General features: G+C 37.6%; 4 protein-coding genes across 8 annotated transcripts; 2 read left to right on the top strand and 2 right to left on the bottom strand.

Moving 5' to 3' along the window:
- On the top strand, window positions 2,162–5,130 carry LOC109223858 (zinc finger CCCH domain-containing protein 37-like). Its single transcript, XM_019388312.1, has 2 exons — window positions 2,162–3,043; window positions 4,578–5,130. The coding sequence occupies exons 1-2, from the start codon at window positions 2,458–2,460 to the stop codon at window positions 4,772–4,774; spliced, it is 783 nt and encodes a 260-aa protein (XP_019243857.1). The 5' UTR covers window positions 2,162–2,457; the 3' UTR covers window positions 4,775–5,130.
- On the top strand, window positions 6,183–8,904 carry LOC109224407 (PHD finger protein At2g01810-like). Its single transcript, XM_019388988.1, has 3 exons — window positions 6,183–6,480; window positions 6,595–6,844; window positions 7,073–8,904. The coding sequence occupies exons 1-3, from the start codon at window positions 6,183–6,185 to the stop codon at window positions 8,730–8,732; spliced, it is 2,208 nt and encodes a 735-aa protein (XP_019244533.1). The 3' UTR covers window positions 8,733–8,904.
- On the bottom strand, window positions 9,011–12,571 carry LOC109223856 (probable amino-acid racemase). 5 transcript variants are annotated; one of them, XM_019388310.1, is made up of 4 exons: window positions 12,124–12,571; window positions 11,544–11,608; window positions 10,689–11,431; window positions 9,011–9,429 (listed from the first exon to the last, which is right to left on the bottom strand). In XM_019388310.1, the coding sequence occupies exons 3-4, from the start codon at window positions 11,394–11,396 to the stop codon at window positions 9,148–9,150; spliced, it is 990 nt and encodes a 329-aa protein (XP_019243855.1). In that variant the 5' UTR covers window positions 11,397–11,431; window positions 11,544–11,608; window positions 12,124–12,571; the 3' UTR covers window positions 9,011–9,147. The 5 variants fall into 5 exon arrangements, with proteins under 5 accessions (XP_019243855.1, XP_019243854.1, XP_019243851.1 ...); XM_019388309.1 differs by lacking the exon at window positions 11,544–11,608 and having other exon boundaries at window positions 10,689–11,485; XM_019388306.1 differs by lacking the exon at window positions 12,124–12,571 and having other exon boundaries at window positions 11,544–11,786.
- On the bottom strand, window positions 12,676–14,069 carry LOC109223857. The gene is made up of 3 exons (XM_019388311.1): window positions 13,946–14,069; window positions 13,346–13,577; window positions 12,676–13,156 (listed from the first exon to the last, which is right to left on the bottom strand). Exons 1-3 carry the CDS (start codon window positions 14,038–14,040, stop codon window positions 12,887–12,889), a joined length of 597 nt encoding a protein of 198 aa, XP_019243856.1. The 5' UTR covers window positions 14,041–14,069; the 3' UTR covers window positions 12,676–12,886.

The raw sequence follows: 20,645 nt of genomic DNA, 5'->3' as shown, positions 1-20,645 counted from the left end.
AGTGCACAATTGCAGCATATGAGTGCATTTAGTAGAAAAAGCCAACCATCAACAGCTCCAGCCAGCACAAAATCCTCAAGAATATCAGCACATGAAAGAGGAGCTGCCAATAAGTATGGACGTTAGGATTGTTGTTGTTTTGAATATGTAACAAACTGTTAGATCTAGAAGGCAACTTAAAACTTTTATTTTGAGAATGTAATTGCATACGACTACTTGTTTATGTTTATTTTGAAGCTTATGTATGAGCCACTTATCTATAATATTTTGGAGCTACTAATGGCAGTGGGCGTGTAGTTGTTGCCATTTGATTTAATTGTTCTCATAACTAATTGAAAATCATGCATAACGACATCTTAGAGTAATGAACAACGAATATTGGAATTCATATTAAGAGAATGAACAATTTGTTACATTACATAATCTGCACAATATAAGGTGAAAGTTGCAGATTAACAAAACCAATAGGCCAAACCAATACTTGAACAAACTGCAGATTACAAATTACAAATTTTGAACAAAACCTATCCTAAACCATCCATTAATACATAACAAATTGCTGGAAACTAGGTAGCCTTAAGCCAGGTCCAGCTTATGTAAAGCAACAATAGAGCCACAATCCACTTCAACCAAGCATTTTGTCTTTTAAATTTGTTAGCTTTCTTCAAGAGACCACAAATAGCCCTCATTGGTTGGTCATGCATTTGGTCATCATGCTACATAAAGAATTTGCATGCACTAGATGCCTTCAAGGGAGAAATGCGCGACTTGAGATTGAGGATTCCGATTTTATTTCTTAAAAAAATACTTAATTTTCCCAAATAGCAGCAGTAGAATTTGCGACATGGATTTTTATTAGTCCAGAAAGTTTGAAACTTTGCAACATGCCCACATCGACATAAGTACACCATATTCGGCTGAAGTTATGTAGTGCGAAGAAGAAAACGAAGAAATTGAAGAAGTTGAAGCTTGATTTGATGTGAGGAGAAGAAGCTTGCATCTTAAATTACTGCGAGAAGAGGAAAAATTGAAGCTTGGATTCTTGTATTTCAATTTAGTCGCAGATTTAACATGGGAGAAGATGGGAGCAGATGAGAGGATTTAGGGTTTATTATCTTTGCGATTCTGTTGGGATAAGTTAATAAATGGAAGGGATCTTAAAAGGGGTTTAATTTTTACCGTTGTGGAATCCATGGCAGTGGTTGTGGAAGAAGTCAAGCGCTCAGTTTGACTAAAACTCACGTCTTGTGCCAAGTAAGCAGGCAAAGTTAAATTGACATATAATCGTGCTATTTAATGTATTTAATATGTACAAGCCTTAGTTCAGGTAGTTTGATGAAAATATTGGGCAAGCTAAAGGAGCCAATATTTAGCCTAAATACTAATACTAAGAACCCGTTTGGCCATAGATTTTGCCAAAAATTATTTGGTTTTTTTTTGGCAAATACATGTTTGTCAATAAATTTTATCCATATTTTGGCAAATTTTCAAAACCCAAATCCCAAAACCAGCTCAAGAGCTAGTTTTGGCCCAAAATATTACTATTACACTTTTTTAAAAATTGCCCAAGCTTTTGTATTTTATAAAAGAGTCCACCATTTATTATTTTTAACAATGTTGCTTCGTCTTCTCGGGCATCTGATAGTGTATTATGTAGTTCAATATAAAATGATAATTTTACCAAATTTATAAATGTTCAGGACTATGGTTTGCGATAATAGAATGAATGTTATGGATGAAGGTACTGTTGTGTATGTGTGATAGTTTTTCGAACTTGTGGGTATAAGTATGTTTCATGTTTTTTCAACAAAAAAAGAAGTGAAATATGTTTGAAAAGTGATGTCCAAACATATTTTCATCTTCAAACCAAATTTCACGCAAAATCAAATTTTTCAAAACAAATTTGGAAATCGCCAAACGTTAACTAAGTCTATACTAATACTAGTTGTTTAGATTGGTTTACATAATTTTACTACTCTTTTCGTATCAAATATTACTCGTTTTGACAAAGACGACCCTTTGATAAGTCCATGTCCTTGAATATTCCAATGCAAATGATTAATGGCAGAATGATATGAATACGGAGTATGTATGCCACATCGTTATTCGCACCCAGGCCTCCTTCGACGTCGTTTTGGTACATTAAGAAAGAGGGAAGAGTATCATAACATTAACACCTGTTCAGTCGATTTGCTTTAAAAGGACTCCCACAGTCCCACTACAGTCCTTGATGTGTAAGACCGATCGCCTCACTTGGCCCATGTTAACAGTCATTTTTTGTGTTTCGGTTTACTCTTTTTGATTTTCCGTGTTGAAATATAATCTGAGCATTCTCTAAATTTTTTAGATAGAAGTAAAGATAGCACAACGACCATCTGGGTCACTCGATTTTAAACTCCCACAAACGCATTCAAGCAAGTTTTTCTGATTTTTTCAAAACCCTAAGTCACTTTGAGGATGAGTACGCCTGCTAATAATTTTGGAATCTCCTGTAAACGTGAAGAGCATTTTTCCACCCATTGGCCTCAGTTTAATACAAGTGGCCAAAAATGTGGGTTTAGTTCTAATGCCGAATGTCAATCTTTCAAGAGACCCAGAATGATGAATTCAAAAATGGGGCCGGAAGATAACAGGTCTATGAACCTTGGTCCTCAACCACCATGCTTACAATTCAAAAGGTGGGGTAGTTGCAGTTATGGCAACGAGTGTCGTTATGCTCATATTACTGGGCGTCTGAACGGCATTAGGGTTGAGGATCAAAGAAATCTCAGTAAGCCGAAATCATGTCATTATTTCGATAGTGGTAAAGAGTGTCCATATGGAAATAAATGCCATTTTCTTCATGAACGCAATCAAAAACTTGAGGGAGGCGTAGGTTTTTGCAGGGTTAGCTCTGCGATAAGTATTGCGACTAGTGGGCGTGAACACAAGAGGACTGTGGAGTTACGTAAAGAGTTACTGAAGACCAAGTTTTGCGTCAACTGGGAAAGGACTGGTAGCTGTGCATATGGTTCTAAGTGTCAATTTGCTCATGGGAAAGCAGGTCTTTCCACAACTTGTAGTTCATTATTGAATGTTTATGCCCCTGTTTTGTTGTTCAGTATTTGATTAATTACTTGGGTTGATTTTCATGTTGATTAGTTGATATTCCATTTCTTTGTCCGTAAGCTGTTGTGGAAAATACTTTTATATCAGTTAATGATTTGTTATTAACAACATGTGAAAGTTCTTTTATTATGTGTATTAGGTGTTGGATTTTTTCCTCGAACCTTTTGCAACTGTCAAAATAATATGCATAGAGCAAAATAAATTGTCGAGTCTTTGTTCAAAGTATGCTGAAAATAAGAAGCTTAGAACACATGGTTAATGCCTGTTTTCCAACTTCTATTCTCCGATCTCTTCTAGGCGCCATTTTCTCTTTAAATTTCTGTTTAATTTGTTTTTGTACAAGAGATTTTGGCGACCAACATGTTAATACCAAAGTACCTGCCTGTTTATATTTCAGCATACGTACTTTTAATTGGATGCCAACTATAAGGATGGACATGTATTAAGAATCTATGTTCAAACATGTCATGGATACTCATGTCTGTCTTGCAAGTAATCGCTTCACCCTGCTATCTATTTATGTAAAAGATCACACTAAGCTGTTTATACTTTCTGCTCTCAGCTGGTGATTTGCTGCTGATACTTGATTCCTTATAGCAGGGGAGGCTTTTTCTTCTAGAAATTTCTTGAGCTTAGTTAATGCAACACATAACAATGCAGTTATTTGTTGGATATTTCTAAAAAGAAATTGTCGGTTCTATTCTCTGATTTCTGCCAGACCATTTTCCTCTTTTCGTTTCTGTTAGGCATGTTTTTGTACCAGACATATTGGTGACCGACATGCTATTACCAAAGTACCTGCCTATCTAAATGTCAGTAGATATACTTTCAATTGGATTTCAACTAAAAAGATGGACATATATGATGAATCTATTTTTTACATGTCATGGACAGTCCTGTCTATTTGGCTTTGCCCTGATATCTATTGATCTGAAAAGATTACCAGATTAAGTTGTCTAGAGTTTCTGGCCTCAGCTGTTGACTTGGTGCTAATGCTTGATTCCTTATAGCAGGGGAAGATTCAATTATTGCAATTTAATGGCTAGTGAAGCTTCCTTACAGAAATTTCATGAGCTTAGTTATTAACACGTGTTGCTGCAGTTTTTTCTTGGATATCTATAAAATGAATTTTGACTTCTGCCGCCAGAATTCAAAAGGTGCTGACATTGTAAATTGCTGTGTGATTAGTAGGTGGAGTCTTAAATTTTGGTCTTAGGTGTAGAGGATCAGAATGGTTTTTGTGATACGAAGTTTTTTTGTTAGTTAATTATGCAATGTGCTATGTTTAAACCTTAGTCAAAACTTATATCTCAGAATTCTTGTAGATGCTATTGTGTGAAACTCAGCACTTCAAGAGCCATGCAACAATTCTCTTTCTATATATGCTTTTTTCTCTTTGTTTTTTTGATTGTATTCATCTTCTTTTCCTTATGCCATTTCTAATTTGTAATGTTTGTCAATATTGACAGAACTGCAGACTCTTGGTTCCTCCAATACACTGGAGCCGTTGGGAACCAGTGGCATTTCTGCTCCAGCCAAAACTGCGGCATCCGAGTGTAGATTTTTATTCAAGTGGACTAATGTACAGAAGATCAGCCAGATCTATGCTGACTGGATTGAAAGGGTGCAGCTTGTCCCGTTATCATCACACACAATGGAGAACTGAAGAACCTGAACTTGTGGCACTTTGATCAATTTTTGAAGTGGTGAATTGGCTGCCTTTTACGTATGCAGGGGAGACAGTTTTGATAACTCTTTAGTTCAAAATGCTACTTGCTTGATGTATAGCACTTCATTTTTTGTTTGAAGAAACCTGCCTTATTATTGTCTTGTGAAGTGAATGTATAGTGTCACAAATCAGAATAGGCTCATAGCTTCAGCAATGTATGATGAATGGTGCAAGTCAAAAGTACAGTCTCTACAACAATAGTTTCAGCAAAGATATACACATCTAACAGAAGAGGGCTTCGTGAATATGGGGTGTCTTGTTATTTAGTAGTGTCCATTGAGTTTTCTATTTTTATCCTTCTTTTTTTCCAATTTTTCGTAGTCTCATTGGTCTTTTTGATTGCATTCTCAATTTTTCATAGTCCTTTTGGAGTCTGGAAGCTTAATACTTGGGGTCGTTTGGTTAGGAAACAAGTTATCTCAGGGTCCCGGAGTAGTTATCCCATCCTCCCATATAGTAGGATAAAAATAACCTTACAATCTCAGGATAACTAATCCCGAAATTAGTTATACCGCAATTTTATTCCAACCAAACATGAGATAAATTCATCTTAAAATTAATAGCGGGATTAATTATCCTTTATCCTTGTACCAAACGAGCCCTTGATACTTTTCTTTCTTTTTCCTCCGGGGAAGAGCTGTCCAAGATTGCAATCACAGGCTATTTCAATAGCATTGAAGGAGTTAATAGGCCCTCAAGCTGGGAATGTAATAAACTCGAGCAATGTTAAAGATCATGACTCATCCCAAAAGAAGCCACCACAGATTAATCATCTTCCCAAGTTTCACAATTTCACATCCATAATTAATTATTTCTTTTTATATGTTTTATATCATCAAACTAGGTGCGCAAATTTGTTGAATTTCAAACATTACTTAGCTCTAAGTTAAAAGCATACATAAAGAAAGACCATGCACAAAATTTCACAATTTTTTTTATTAACTTCAACTGAAAAGCTTTAATATTGTTACTACTTCACAGTCTGGCCTCACCCCCCCCCCCCCCCCTCCCTGTTGGGAAGGGTGAGAAACTCTCTCGAACACGAAACAAGCATTGTTCCGAACCACGTGAACCAAAAAAAAAAAAGTTAAAACAAATCAAATATTCAAAACCAGTTGAACCTCATTTACCACAGTACCCTTCTTAAAAATTTCAAAACACCACATTCAAACTTCCCTCACTCTGCATTTCCCCAGGGTTAAATATGTAAATTCTTATGTGGCATCATCAATATAGAGCGCCAAAACGTAAAAGAACATAACCATATAATCCCAACACACTCCCAAAATCCAAACTGACATTCTCAACAATTTGGCCAGAAAATCGACTCAGTGTAGTTTCTGCCATGGCTTCATCCACCATTATTGAAGCCTGTAAGAGTAGAAAGAGAAACCGAAAGCCATTTGTATTCGAAACATTCGCAACTGGAAACTCCATTGACGGTTTTTCAGGACCTTTTAAAGATAATATTAGAATGTTCCTCCAAGAATTTGCTAATGTTGAAGATTACACAGTCTCTGGGTTTCCAATTTGGTCCACTTGGTTGATGTCTAACTCAACCGGTGCAGTTTTCCCACTCTACACTATTGAAGAAACCACTCAACTCTCTCTTAATCCTTTCTGTGATCACTGCAAATTTTCTGGTAAAATTAACTGAATACTCTAATTCTTTTATCTGCAAATTGGTTATGAATTTTGTCTGTGCTTTTGGTTGTTTATAATAATTACTGAGTATATTTTTTGTTGGGTTGTTGAAGGATGGGGTCACCATTATGTGTCGAAAAGAAGGTACCATTTGGTAATACCGGCAAATGAGAACTGGGAAAAGCCATTGGGAAGCGATTCTATAGAAATTGACACTCATGTTTTGCATGGTTTGATTCATAGCAATGGTTATGGCCATTTGTTGTCCATTAGTAATGGCGTTGTCAATGGGGATTCAAATTTGCTCTCTGGAACTGATTTCATGGATTTCTGGGATCGTCTTTGTACAGTCTTCAATACCAGGTAATGCAGTTCATACTGATAAATCTTAGTCTGTTTTCATAGTGTTTATGTGAGAATTATTTCGTCATAATATAAGAGTTTCGTGATCTAAGTAAATAAAGCTAAATCATCAAAACTTTCTGAAAAGAGGAAGTAGTATTATTTGTATGTGTTTTCCTTAGCGTATGGAACATTTAAGCTGAAATTGAAGAATCATTTATGTTATTGTTATGATTATTATTTTGGCAGGAAAATTTCAGTGAATGATGTGTCAAAGAAGGGAGGTATGGAATTGAGGTTGCTTCATGGTGTTGCATATGGACAATCCTGGTTTGGGAAATGGGATTACAGATTTGGCCGTGGAAGCTATGGAGTGACAGAGCAGAAATATGAAATTGCTGTTCAATTCCTAAGCTCATTAGGACTTGATAAGATTTTGAATGATTTCAAGAGGGATATTCCTAAAAGGCTTAAAATCAAGCAGATTATTGGTACTTATAGAGAGTTGAGTGAAATTCCATTGATCACAATCAGTGACTTGTTTCAATTTATGCTTGCTTTTAAGTCTAAAGCTCCGTTTCATAGCAAGATGAAGCTTGAAAATAGAGATGATTATTGGTGTGATCCTGATATAGGAGAGAAACATAGGCCAATTAGTATGGATACATTTGTGAATTTGATGGCTAATAATGATTGTAGATGGCCTGCTAGAAGGCTAGAATTTGTGCTAATAGTGATTGTGAATTTGCTGAAAGAAAATCAAGAAAATGTGAACAGAAATTATGGGATGACAAGGCAGGACTTGAGAGATGAGGCAAGAAAATGTATTGGTGACACTGGTTTGATTGATTTTGTGCTGAAATCTATCAGATGTTTTCAATTGGGAAACCAAATTATTCGTCGATCTATTAACCCAAATACTAAGTTATTAGAATTCACTATCCATGAAGCTGCTAATAAGGAAGCAGAATCAATAAGGTTTCCAGTTTTGGACAAGGATTCTGGTTGCAGGTGGACTGAGAGAAAGGTGAAAAAAGCTGCAGAGTTCATTTTGAAAATCTTGAGAGCACACAATGGTGATGGTGCAATGTCTCGGCAGGAGCTGCGTGATAAGGCTAGGACAACTATACGTGACACCGGGCTGATTGATTACGTGCTGAAATCCTTAAACAAATCCATGATGGGAAACAAGATCATTTTTCGATCGAAAAACCCATCTACTAAAAGGATTGAATTTGCATTTGAAGACATTGTTGAAGCAAGCAGAATTGAGAACATTGAGTTAGACTTCACTATTGATCAAGATCTTGAGTACTTGTATGAAACAGTGCTTTTGAGTTACCCGGGGTCAGACTCCGTGAGTTTGGCTACTCGGGTTGTCTTGGACAGCAAGAAATTTGTTAAAAAGTGGAAGCTTGAGAATCAAGAAAGCCAAATAATGGCATTAACATGTAAAGTCTTGCCGAGTTTCGACGAGTTAGAGAGTGAGTTGACTCGGCCATTGTCACCTGGTGTGGTTGTTTATGTTCCCCCTTGGATTACAATACGTGAGCTTAAAGGGGTGGCACAATTGGCATTAAGGGATACTTATTGCATAATGCAAAACTTTGTAGTAACACAAATTGGTGGTTTGAAAGGAATAGAGGATAAAAGGATGCTATCTTGCGCAGTAGGCAGAGATGCACACGTTTGGGTTAGAGGGCGTGGGCTGGACTTGGATACTGAACTGAGGTATGAAGGTGGGCCCATAAAGTTAAAGGTGGATTGCATTTGTGGGGCCAGGGATGATGATGGGGAGAGAATGGTAATATGTGATGCTTGCCAAGTATGGTTTCACACAACGTGCTCTGGCATTGATGATCAGGAGGTACCAGCAGTTTTCTTGTGTGAGAGTTGCAGAAATTTTTAATTTGATATAAGATATTAATAGTACAAACTGAATTATCAAATCTAATATAGATTTATCAAAATGAACATATTCATGAATTATGCTGAATGGATTGAAAGGCTACAGCTTGTCCTGTTATCACTCACGTGCAGTGGAGAACTGAAGAACCTGAACTGGTGTTTAGTAGGTGACCTTTTGTGTAAGCAGGGGAGAGTTTTGGTAACTCCTTAGTTTAAGATTCTGTTTGTTTGATGTATAAGAACTTAAGTTTTTAGTTCGAAAAAACATGCCTTTGTGTGTTGTGAAGTGAATGTATTATTTTCACTAATCAGAATAGATAAACCAAATTACTAAAGAATTACAAATGCTACCATGATTTGATCACTACACACTATACTTGCAGTTGCATCTCTATATAGATATGTTTTTGGTGTCTTTATGCATTCCTTTCAACTGATTTTGCAAATTCCACAGTCGACCTAGCCAAGGCATCCATTGGGTCGACACATTTCTTTAGAAGAGGATCATCTGGAGGTAACAGATCACGCATGTCATCCGAGGCAATTATGATAGTGTTAACTGCCCTCACTAGAAGAACTTGTAGCGCGATTCTTAACAAATTCTGTGCCCCTTCAATGTCCTTCCTGTTTAAGGCTTCAACTGCAGGGATTACGGTGTGTTCCATCGTTGCCTTATCTGGCAGCACAACTTCAAAACCCTACACTCAGTAAGAGAGGCATCAGAATTGATAATCAGTCCATAGCAACAATACACAAAATCTTGCTTAACCAACATGCCTACGTTAGACATATCTATACAATTGAACGTCCTCGGCTGAAGAAACACGTCTTCTTCACCATCATATTGAAGCCTTCTATTTTATGGCAAAGCTAAAACCTCCCTGTTTCTGTTTGTTCTTAAGTTGTTTCTGAAGAAAAATACTTCCATTTTACTTTGGTACACCTTAACTGCAAAATAGCTCAACCCCATAGAGAAAAGTTCGAAAATGGAACAGAAGCGGCAGTAAGAAAGAATACAAGAAGACATGGAAAGGTTCCTCACTGCAGTTGCTTCTTTGATTACTTGAAGGGAAAAAAGGGGAGCGGGTTGGTCACCGAAAAGTGAAAACTAACTTTTACTCAGTTCTGTTTTCTGAATGGCACTAAACATGTTTGGAATCATGCAGGGCCGGCAGTCTACAAACTAATGGACTAGAAAATTGTCAGTATATGCATACCTATGAACTTGCAAAATGCTGCTCTATAGCAAAAAAAAGAAAAGGGCAGCCGGTACACTAAGCTCCCGATATGCGCGGGGTCCGGGGAAGGGTTGGACCACAAGGGTTGTTTCCACGGCTTGAATCCCGTGACTTGTAGCACCGAAGAGAAATAAATGAAACGGAACTGCTGAAGTATTGTTATCCTATACACTATCGCATGAAGAGGTGCATAAGATGACGTGCCAGAAAGGTAAATAAATGAAACAAAAATGCGGGAATATTGGTATTCTATACACTATCGCATGAAGAGGCGCATAAGACTACTGCCGGAAAGAAGTGAAAGGTAAAAGATGCTGAGCTGAATAGTTTCACTGTAAACCGGTGGTTTTTGACAAGGATCACAGGAATCTCATCATGACAAGTAGGATATATCTCAGCACAGCCAGATCGATAAGAAGGGATGCTAAATGGATATTTCCCATCTCATGGCACTCAAAGCACAAGACTGACAGACAGCTTATCCTGTAACATACCATCACCGCAGTGCATATTATCCAACATAAATATTTGAAGCACCACAAATTCACAGGTTAGAAGGTTGATAAAACAGGATAAATAGTGATTGGTAACACAGATTACAGGAAAGTTGGGTATTTCTTAAACTAGTCACATGCTGAAAACTAGAGACACATTTTCAGATAGATGAAATAATCACATAAAAGTATGAGATAAAGAGTTCCAAGAACCACAGTCAATACCTCATTTTGAAGCTTCTCCTGATAAACTCCAGCACTCAAAGTTGCATCAGAAGCTAGAACTCCAATTCGCAGAGTACTCCCAGCTTCTAGTGGTCGCAAACTCAATTCTTTGAGCTCCTTGGCCACACACTCGCCCATATGAAGGACAGGAACTGAAGAACCTTTTGCAACCTCATCATGCCAAGAATTTGATATGTGACAAGGCATGACAATGCATCGAGCTCCGGATTTCTCAAGAAAGATCCTTTTGTGCCTTAGATTTTCAACAGTTGAAGCATGATCCTTCTGTAAGTTTTCATTTTTACCAGCGAGCAAAGAACTCGGTCCCCTTTCGTGGAACGAAAGCTCTTTGTTAAGAACTGGATCAGAACAAAGAACAAAGGGAAGGCCATTCCCTCCATCTTTGGAACTCCATGTGACAAGTTTCCTCACAAAATTGAGAGTGGTTCCAGTGGATAGCCCCCCAATGATCCCTACTGCATTTTCTTGGGTTAGCAGCACAGCAGAATCAGGACCCTTTGAAGCCGTATCTAAAGGAGAATTCTCCACTGAGTGGGCAAAATTGCTGCTTTCTTCAGTTTGTGAGATAATGAATGAAGGTGGTGTGGCCAGAATTGGACTTTTCCTTGTTTTGTTATTACTATGGTGGCTGCTCATACGAGTCAATGTACACGTTGAACAATTCAATGAGTTCAAAGACATCATCATTGTTCTCTACAAAGTTCAGGCCAACTCTTTTAAACCTGAGAGAATGAATCTTTTACTTTTGGTTCAAAATGTACGTCAACTTAACAAACCTGCAGAAGGGGTAGTCATCTTAGATCTAATTTCAATGTAAAATTACCAATTTTTTACCTGAAAAAGAAATCTTGGATTTCTCAGAAAATCTTCCTTTACCCTCAAGATGGAAAAGAGGACTTCTGCAGCAAATTTTTAAAACCCCCGAACATCAGCTAGATTTACAGTGACTAGCCATTAGAAGCATAAAAACACTTCTGCAAGTGCAAATCTTCTGATGATTCTGAGAATATCAGCTTCCATGGATGTAGCACACTCCTCTAGTTGGAGGGTGCGGGGGAGTGGTGGTGGTGGTGGTGGTGGGGGGGGGGGGGGATATAGAACTTTAAGTTCAAGATTCTTTGTACTAGAGAAGAATCTAATAAAAAAGGCAGCAAAACCTGGTATGAAGCGAAAACTCAATTACTTTTCTTTGTAATTCAGAAGAATACCTAGTAGTAAGGAAATAAATTTATTAATTGCAAAGTGGATCTGATCCAGTATTCACTATTCACCAATCAATTATTCCACTGAATTCTACTGCAGAGTGTGGAAGGAATCTCCTTATGTTTTATCTTTCCCTATCACGCTTTCCTATTTGCTGAACAAATAATTATTCCATGGAACCAAATAATAAAAAGACAGAAATCCTTGTTACCTAGTGTAGGATGCTGCTTGTCTTGCTGCCTCACTGGGTCCCCCCATATGATTCATCACAAAGTGCAGGCTAGTCCCACATTAGTTTCTCTATTGAAAATATCACTCTTTCTTTTGCATATTATTCCAGGCGTTTATAATGCAAAATGAAAGATTATTTGCAAAGGAAAAACAATACTCAATAAGACTTCTAAAGGAGACATCATAATCTTATAGAAACAATATTAGTTACCATGATTGAGGTATGAAAATTAATACACCAATGACTGTTACAAGTTCCGCTGACTCAGCATTTGGTACTTGTCAGCATTAAAACTGCTGTGATACGCTGTAATAATTTAATAAAGAAAAGTATTGAAGCTGGGATGATGGAATGATGCGTCAGATAAATTCCAAAAATATATTTAAAGAAAAAACTTTATGATGTATAGCTGTTCTATTTCATACTGTTCTTGGGCAAGCTACAATAATGCTGATATGGAAATGAACGATTAGAAATAAAAGAAGAAGAAAACTGATGTCTCTCTATCATACTGTGAAAGAAGTACTCTCATTTTTCTTACTAAAAAAGAAAATCATATTGTCAAAGAAGTGTTCAATGTCACTCCTACAATAATGTTGAAACCCCACATCTCATTTCTTGGAAGCCAGGGGAGGGGAATTGAGAGCATGGGAACAAAAATATGCTAATAAAAATGTATTGCAACCTAAATATATGACAATGTTAATAAAGAAAGTGATGAAATCAGCTAGCATATCTAACTCTAGTTGTATTTTGCTTTTTGTACATTTCTAAGAGAGACCTTAGGTTTGGAGAAACGGATCAGCTTTGTGACATCTGTTCTGATCGAAAAGAATGCAGAAAGCAAAGCAATTAGCATGGTTGGGTATATGACTACACTATTGGAATTCCTAAAAAGAACTTGCTTGTCAAGCCCCCATGTAATGAGAAGGATCCCAATAAGACTGAATCTCCCTGATTTCATTAATCCCAAAAATGCTCCTGCCACTGACAAATAACTTCCTACTATAACCTGTGACATCCAAAACTAAGTATCATAAAGCAGAACAATTAAAGAAGAACAACTCCCAGCAGTGACAAATATTTTTTTTTTTTTCCCTATTTGCACAGTATAATTTTCCGGTAAATGAAATTCAATTAAACCCCTTGTCGGAACTAGCTCCGCCCCTTCCCAAAGCAGCAGCATAAATTGATTACTAACCTCTAGGTTTTGGAGGTCATGTGTTACAGGATATTCCTTCATGTTGGTAAATTTGTAGACTTTTAGAAGATTGTCATAGCTTGGGATGGGGCTGTTCTTATAAATGGCCTTTGCTACAGCTCCTGGGTAAAGCAGGGCTTTTACCAAACCTCCAGGAGTAATTCCATTAGCGTATAATAAAGACAGTGACACCTCAACAGGTGTGGTACATGTACCAATTCTACTGGGGAATCTGCAAAGAATTGCAATCAAAAGTCATAAATTGTTCTTGAACTTGAGTAACAATGCTAGCAATTTTTCACAAATTGTTTAGGCTCGAAAGTTTCATTACGCAGGAAACACAGTCGTAGGCAATTGTTCGAATAGTTAACGTACATTAATTGAAGGGAGAACCAATTAATTAATAAGGTGAATCTAACGATTCACTATCATTAAAATTTATCCTAATCAAGAATTTTGGTTAAGCCTTTTATCAAATTAAGATTCAAATATATTCTAAGAGGAAAGGCATTTGGCGTCCATCTGAAAACGTAACATGTGCTCGAATTGACAATAAGGAAATATTTGGTGCAAAAGCAAATGAGAAGGTATTATTAGAACCTGAAAAGTGGGATTTGGAACAGTATTAGAAGAAAGTATAGCCGGGAAGCGACGAAATAGACGTCCCGTGCCCATTTTTTTGACGCAGACGCCATGCCAATTGCCAGAAAGTGTTCCTGAAAGAGCCATAAACCTTTATTCGAATAAGGAAAAAAAGGTTAAAATATCATGGTATAGCCAGTTTTCACGCTGGTCAATTAAAAATAGCCAGCATTTATCAAGTCAATGAAAAATAGCCACTATTTTGCTGTAACAGGGACCGGTCCAGTATAATATACGGGAGTTCTGGTGCATTTGTGTACGAACTCCAGCATATTATGCTGGACCGATATACTTTGCTAACTCCTGTAAAATTTGCGGGAGACTGGAGCACCAGTGCTCCAAACTCCAGTATATTATACTGGACAATTATACTTGTTGGAACTCCCGTAAAATTTACGGGAGTTCCAGCATAATTATGCTTGAACTCCCGTAAAATTTGCGGGAGTTCCAGCATAGTTATCCTGGAACTCCCGTAAAATTTAAGGGAGTTCAAGCATACTTATGCTGTTCCGAACTCCCGTAAAATTTCGGCCGTATTTTTCCGGATTTTGAACAGTGTTTTCGCTCAGATTTAAAGTGGCTAAATTTCGATGACTTTTAAAACTTGACTTATTTTCAACGACCAATGATAAATCTGGCTTATTTTGAATTTCTCCCCCTTTGGACCCATTTTTAAAAAGTTCATTATCCAACTCATTTTTAGTGGATAATATTGTTTGTCACACCTAATAGTGTATAACTCAGCGGAGTAATAAACTTCTAGCTTTTGGAAGAGGAGGCTGAATCCCATGAAACCATTGTAACATTGATATCTTCTTTTTACAAAGCAAATCAACTCCAATCCTTGAACAATTTTCTTTTTTCCCTTTCGTCGAACTAGATCCTAATTGCCGTACTTAAACAAATAAGCAAAAAAGGTATGTTCTCGAGAAAATCAATAGGTGCAACAGTTGCTACAATTGCCTTAGTGGAGATACTGTCAGTATTGAAAACATGCCAAGNTATTAGGAAAAGTTTTAGTAGGGAGGAAATTTAAAAATTAAGCCAGATTTACTAACTAGTTGTTCAAAATAAGACTCAATTTCTAAAAGTAAATCGAAATTTAAGTCTACTTTTATTATAAAGATAAATCTGAGCGAAAACACTGTTCAAACCCCGGAAAATACTTCAGTATATTATGCTGGAGTTCCAGCATAAGTATACTTGAAATCCACCATATTATACTGGAGTTCCAGGATAGTATGCTGAAACTCCAGCATAATATGATGGAGTTCCAGCATAAGTACACTAGAATTCCAGCATAATATACTGGTGTTACAGCAAGTATATTGGTCCAGTATAATATACTGGAGTTTGGAGCACCAGTGCTCCAGTCTCTAGTATATTATACTGGAGCCGGCAAAGTATACCGGTCCAGCATAATATGCTGGAATTCATACACAAGTGCAACGAACTCCAGTATATTATGCTGGCCCGGTCTCTATTGCAGCAAAACGGTGGCTATTTTTCATTGACTTGGTAAATGCTGGCTATTTTTGATTGACCAGTCCGAAAACTGGCTATACCGTGCTATTTAATGACAAAGGCAAATACAAGATAATTTTGATAAGGATAAAGATAGGAATAGAATAAAAGTCTAACGGAGCATAAAATTGAACACCTTTAAACAGTACAACAACAACCATTATAATATGAATCCTCATGATCATGTTTTTTCATTTGAGCTAAACTCATATTATCATCATACCAAATAAAATAAGAGTAAAAACTGAATCTAATATATACAAAAAATAATAATATTCAAAATTCTCTATATTTTTTCTGGTTTTTCTTTATATGAATCTGAACCTTTTCCGTTTTTCTTTTCTTTTCATCCGCTTCCATCATTTTCTAAGTATGTATTTTTCTTTAAAAAAAATAAAAAGAAAAAGGAATTCAAAGTTCTAATGACAACCAAATCCTCTCAAAAGAACTAGGCGGCGTGCACGGAATTCCCTATCTTTTGAAAAATAAAAAGGAATTTTAGGTTCTAATGATAACCGAATTCTGAAAAGAACTAGGTGTGGACGGCATTATTTTTCTAGGAAATTACGTAAATTTCAAGGGACTAAGACGTTTTCTTATTCTTTTACAATAAGGATATGTCCTAAATAATCATTGTTCTTAAAATATTCAATATTTCATTATTATCTTATGCTGATGCGCTTTGAAGGAAAATATTTTATTTATAAATTTTTGATTGATCTCTACAATTCTTTATTTTCTCCACATAAAATAAGTTATTGATCACGTCCAACTATGCCTTCTAAAAGACAAAGCGGTCGTTGCAAATATAATCCGATTTTAAGTCCGGAGTCGAATCCTCAGGGAACTAACCTATCTATTACAACTCTTGGCAATGTTATTATCAACTCAACCAATTTCTAGATGCAAGATTTTGATCAATAAAGATTGGTTTTTTTTGTTTAACTACTTCAAATAATATTAAAAACAACAATAAGCTAAAGCAAAGATAATTCAATGGTAAAAAAGGTCTAGGGCAGTAATTTCCCAATTGCTAGTTTAGGTCTTGACTCTTTCGCTATAATCTCGCCGTAATACTCTATGAGGATTAAGAGCTATGGGTTATCATAATTATCTCTCGATCAACTACAATAATTTACTAGAGCATTCTCTCGAACTACTCTAGCTGACAATATGTGCAGCTCTAAATTATCCCACCAAAGTTTCGTTATCTCTAAACCCACTTTTAAGTTCAAGTAATGAATCTCTTCAATTACCCAAAAGTGGTGTTGTTCAACAGCTTTCTAACATAATATTCTTTCTCAAGCAATATGAGGTAATTAGACACGATTAATCAAGGGCCCATACAATTAATCACCATACAAAACATAGTTGAACAATCATATAATAAATCTGGCTCGATTATAACAAGTTGAGTCAAAACTTCAACCAACAATTGGTTCCATCAGCCCTAGATAATTGTTTAGCTACTCATAACAAAATAAGAGAAAACTACTAAATTGTTCATAATGTAAAATTGCAAGAAATAAAAGAGATAGAAAAACTCTAATGTTTGGTTGATCTTCTCACACTTGTTCTTGCCTCCAAAGTATTCTAAAAACAAGTTTCCCCCACAATCTTGGGCGAGTTTCTAAAGCTTATAAGGGTTTGGCAAAAATTTCCCTGAAATTACACTTTGGTCCCCAGATTTTCTGGTGCGTGAACAGTGCACCGCGGTCGACCGCGGTGTGAGCTGACCATTCTGTTTTGCTCTTTTAATCCGCCGCGGTTGCACCGCGGTCCACCGCGGTCGCGGTGGAATTTTTGCCCAGGCCATTTCCTGCTTCTTTGTGCTCGGGTACTCTCGAGTGGGCGTTTTCTTCACATTATTGCCTCCAAAACACTCCGTTGTGCTTCTCACTTAGACTATTCCCTGCGAAACAAAAGAACACCATTTAGAGCATTTTGTTGGCAATTTGACTATAAAACAACAATAAAGCATGGTAATATTAAGGTGTAAACATTGTCTATATAGCCTAATATCAACACCCCACACTTAAATCATTGCTAGTCCTCGAGCAATCCACCACACTCCATCAAAGTTCCTTCCCTAAGCTTTTCCCTTAACGACTCATACCTTGAATATTTTACCAAAGTTGCACCTAGTAGTGAACAACCTTTACCTCAAGAGTCACATCTTTCGTACCATGCAACATTCGCACTTACTCAAACCACTCTATACAAGAGCCCAGACTTACCTTTCCTTTGTGAATCACATGCCCTCACATCACACAAGAGAGTAGTTCCACATATAATAAGGTTTAGAACAATTAGGAACTAAGATAGACAGAATACGCTCACTCTCAAAAAGAACATTCACATGCCACAAAGATGCACCATAAGCTTGCCCGTAGTGTAATACTCTACTAATCGAGCCCACTCAATCTAAGATCAATTGGACTTCACTTGGTTGTAATGTTGGCTAAGGGACGGATAGGATATATTTAGATATAGTGACTAACCTCCCTAAGCACTTTTAATACAATTACATTAACCTTCAAGATCATACTTGTGTCAACCAAATACTCCACCACATTTATTTACAACACCCCCATCCATTAGGTGCAATTTGCACAAACTACCACTTATCAACCACTAGAATTATTTATAACCCCTTTTCTTTTCTTTTTTTTTTTTTTTTTTCGTGATACTTCTTCTTTTATGCTTCAAAATTCAGCACCTTTCTTTATTTCGATGGTTCCACTCAAAAACCAAACCACCACCCCACACTTTTGCTTTTGCATATTGTCAATACTATTCAAGTGCTTATTGGGAGGTAAAAGGGTTCAAACAGTAAGCTATTCAAACAATTGGGTAAGGTTCGCAATGTGGTTGCCAAAGAAACGGGCTTATAGGCTCAACAGAGTTAAATAAGATGTAATGCATTCAGGTGGGTTTATTATATATGTCTGGCTCAACAACAAAATGCCTATATCACTTCTAAAACTGAATGAAACCACTATTTCGCTTTGCAAACACACAGGGCAAGTTCTAGGCATCAAATGTGAATCATGGAATACAGTAAAACTCACTCACACATGGCACATGACTCACTCCGGATTAGTTTATGAAGACATTCTCTTTTGAGTGTTCAAGTTAGATACAAACATACAATTTGAAGGCACTTAAACAAGATTCAACCTTTGAAGCTAAGCGTTACACTCTAGTGTCTATTGTGTTCAGGTGTAAAAACGCTAAGGATTTTTCCTTCGATTTTAACTCGTAGCCCATTATCCTAATCTAAAACTAAAAAGAACAAAACAAAAGCTACCTATACCCGGTTCAAGTCAAACCCTTGGAAAAGAACCGTGGCCCAAAGAAAAACCAAGGGGGAGTTACTACACTACCTAAAAATAAAAATAAAAAATCTTTTTGGTCTTTTCTCTAGACTGACTTCCCTCAAGAAAATTGTCTAAAGGATCTGTCATCAGGAAGAGTCTCCATATTCTATTTTTTTTCCCGACTTAGTCCCTCAAGAACCCCGCCGAAAGAGATCCGTCATCGGGACAAGTCACTTACTATTTTAACTTACCTAATGAACTATTACTCAAACACCAAAACAATCAAAACAAAACAAAACAAAATCAAACAGTCAATTGTTACAATTACATACATACAAAGAAATATCCCCACCCCACACATTAAATGAAGACATGTCCCCATGGCTTAAAAATTTAAAGACAATGAGGTAAAGGAACTTCCCTGAAGGCTCACTCCTGGTCAGAGACGGTGTCTGGGTTCACATTGCACGCACGACCCAGCGCTCTCAGCCAGCCCAAGAATTTCTTTTCTGACTTCACCTGCCGGTCAACCACCTCATCAACACGGGCACTCAAATCAGTGACTGAGGTACGCAACCCAGCCATCTCCTGCTCCAAAGCTGCCATGCGGGTGCTCCGGCGTGGTGGTGATGGGCCTGCCTCTTCACTCTCGGAGGTGCGGTGACCTCAGCTGCCTCAGCATCATCATTAGACTCATCAGCAGAGTCATCACTTTCCACCACCGGCTCTCTTCCCTCGAGTCCAATTTTTTGTGCCCGGAATGGGGCTTTCAGAGGCAATTTCCCATCAACTCGAAGGTTTCTAGGGACTTTAGCAAGATGGCACAGTCGGGTGATTAGCGAAGGGAAGTAGTGTCCCTTGATTAGCTCAGGCGATCTAATGAACATTTCATCATGGAGGACTCGGGCGACATCAAAATCCTGATGTGTTATAAAGTAGTAGATAGTCGCTGCCCGTGGCCCATTCACATTAGTGGTATTGTTGGAGGGTAGCAAGAGGGTGTTGATGACAGTGAGCCAGCACTTTGCCTCCCAATTAAGGGACTGTGAGTGCAGAGTCTTTAGCTTTGTTATCCATTTGAACGGCTTGCCAGGGATACAGATTACATCAAGAATTGGTGCCCAATCAGTCCTCGGGCAGTGATAAGCTATATAATGATCCATCTCACCCGTGAATGCTGAGAGGCGATACACCCGGCGGATGGCCTCTATAGATGCATTAACCCGGGTGTTGCGCACAGTCACAACCCCATTCTCATGTTCTGGCAAGTTCGCATAAAACTCCTTCACCATCTGAATATTAGCCTCCTCTGGTACCTCGAAGAAGACGTCCAGCTAACACCTCCTCAACTCATTAAACATATTTGGGCACTCCCTCTCTAAGGCTATCCGATCAATATGTACCTCATGTAGTAACTTCTTAGATGCTTTCTCATTGTACCGATCCTCCGCCGATTTGGATACAAATCGAGTGCTGTCAAACTGAGGTGCACTGGCTTGGCTCCTGGCTCTCGAGGAGCCTCCCGGTCCACTAGCGGAGGATCCGGTGTTGCGTCTCTTGCGAGATGAACTCATTGTACCTGTCAAACAGAGGAACACCTATTAGTGAGTGCGTGAAATGTGTGACTATGGGTGGTTACTCAGACTTCACCACAACCATGTCACATTAGCTCCTTATAACTCCATTGGGGCAATTTCCCAAACACCTTGTGGGCAGGGCACTATCCTAACACATATAGCCCTCATGGGTATATCAAAACTCCTCCCAAATCAAGTATGCTACTACACCAACACACCCCACACTTACTTCATTCA

This window comes from Nicotiana attenuata, chromosome 3 (genome assembly GCF_001879085.1).
Source record: "Nicotiana attenuata strain UT chromosome 3, NIATTr2, whole genome shotgun sequence".
Classification (NCBI taxonomy): Eukaryota; Viridiplantae; Streptophyta; class Magnoliopsida; order Solanales; family Solanaceae; genus Nicotiana; species Nicotiana attenuata.
The sequence above is the reverse complement of the archived record's forward strand: the minus strand, read 5'-3'. Positions and strand labels throughout refer to the sequence as shown.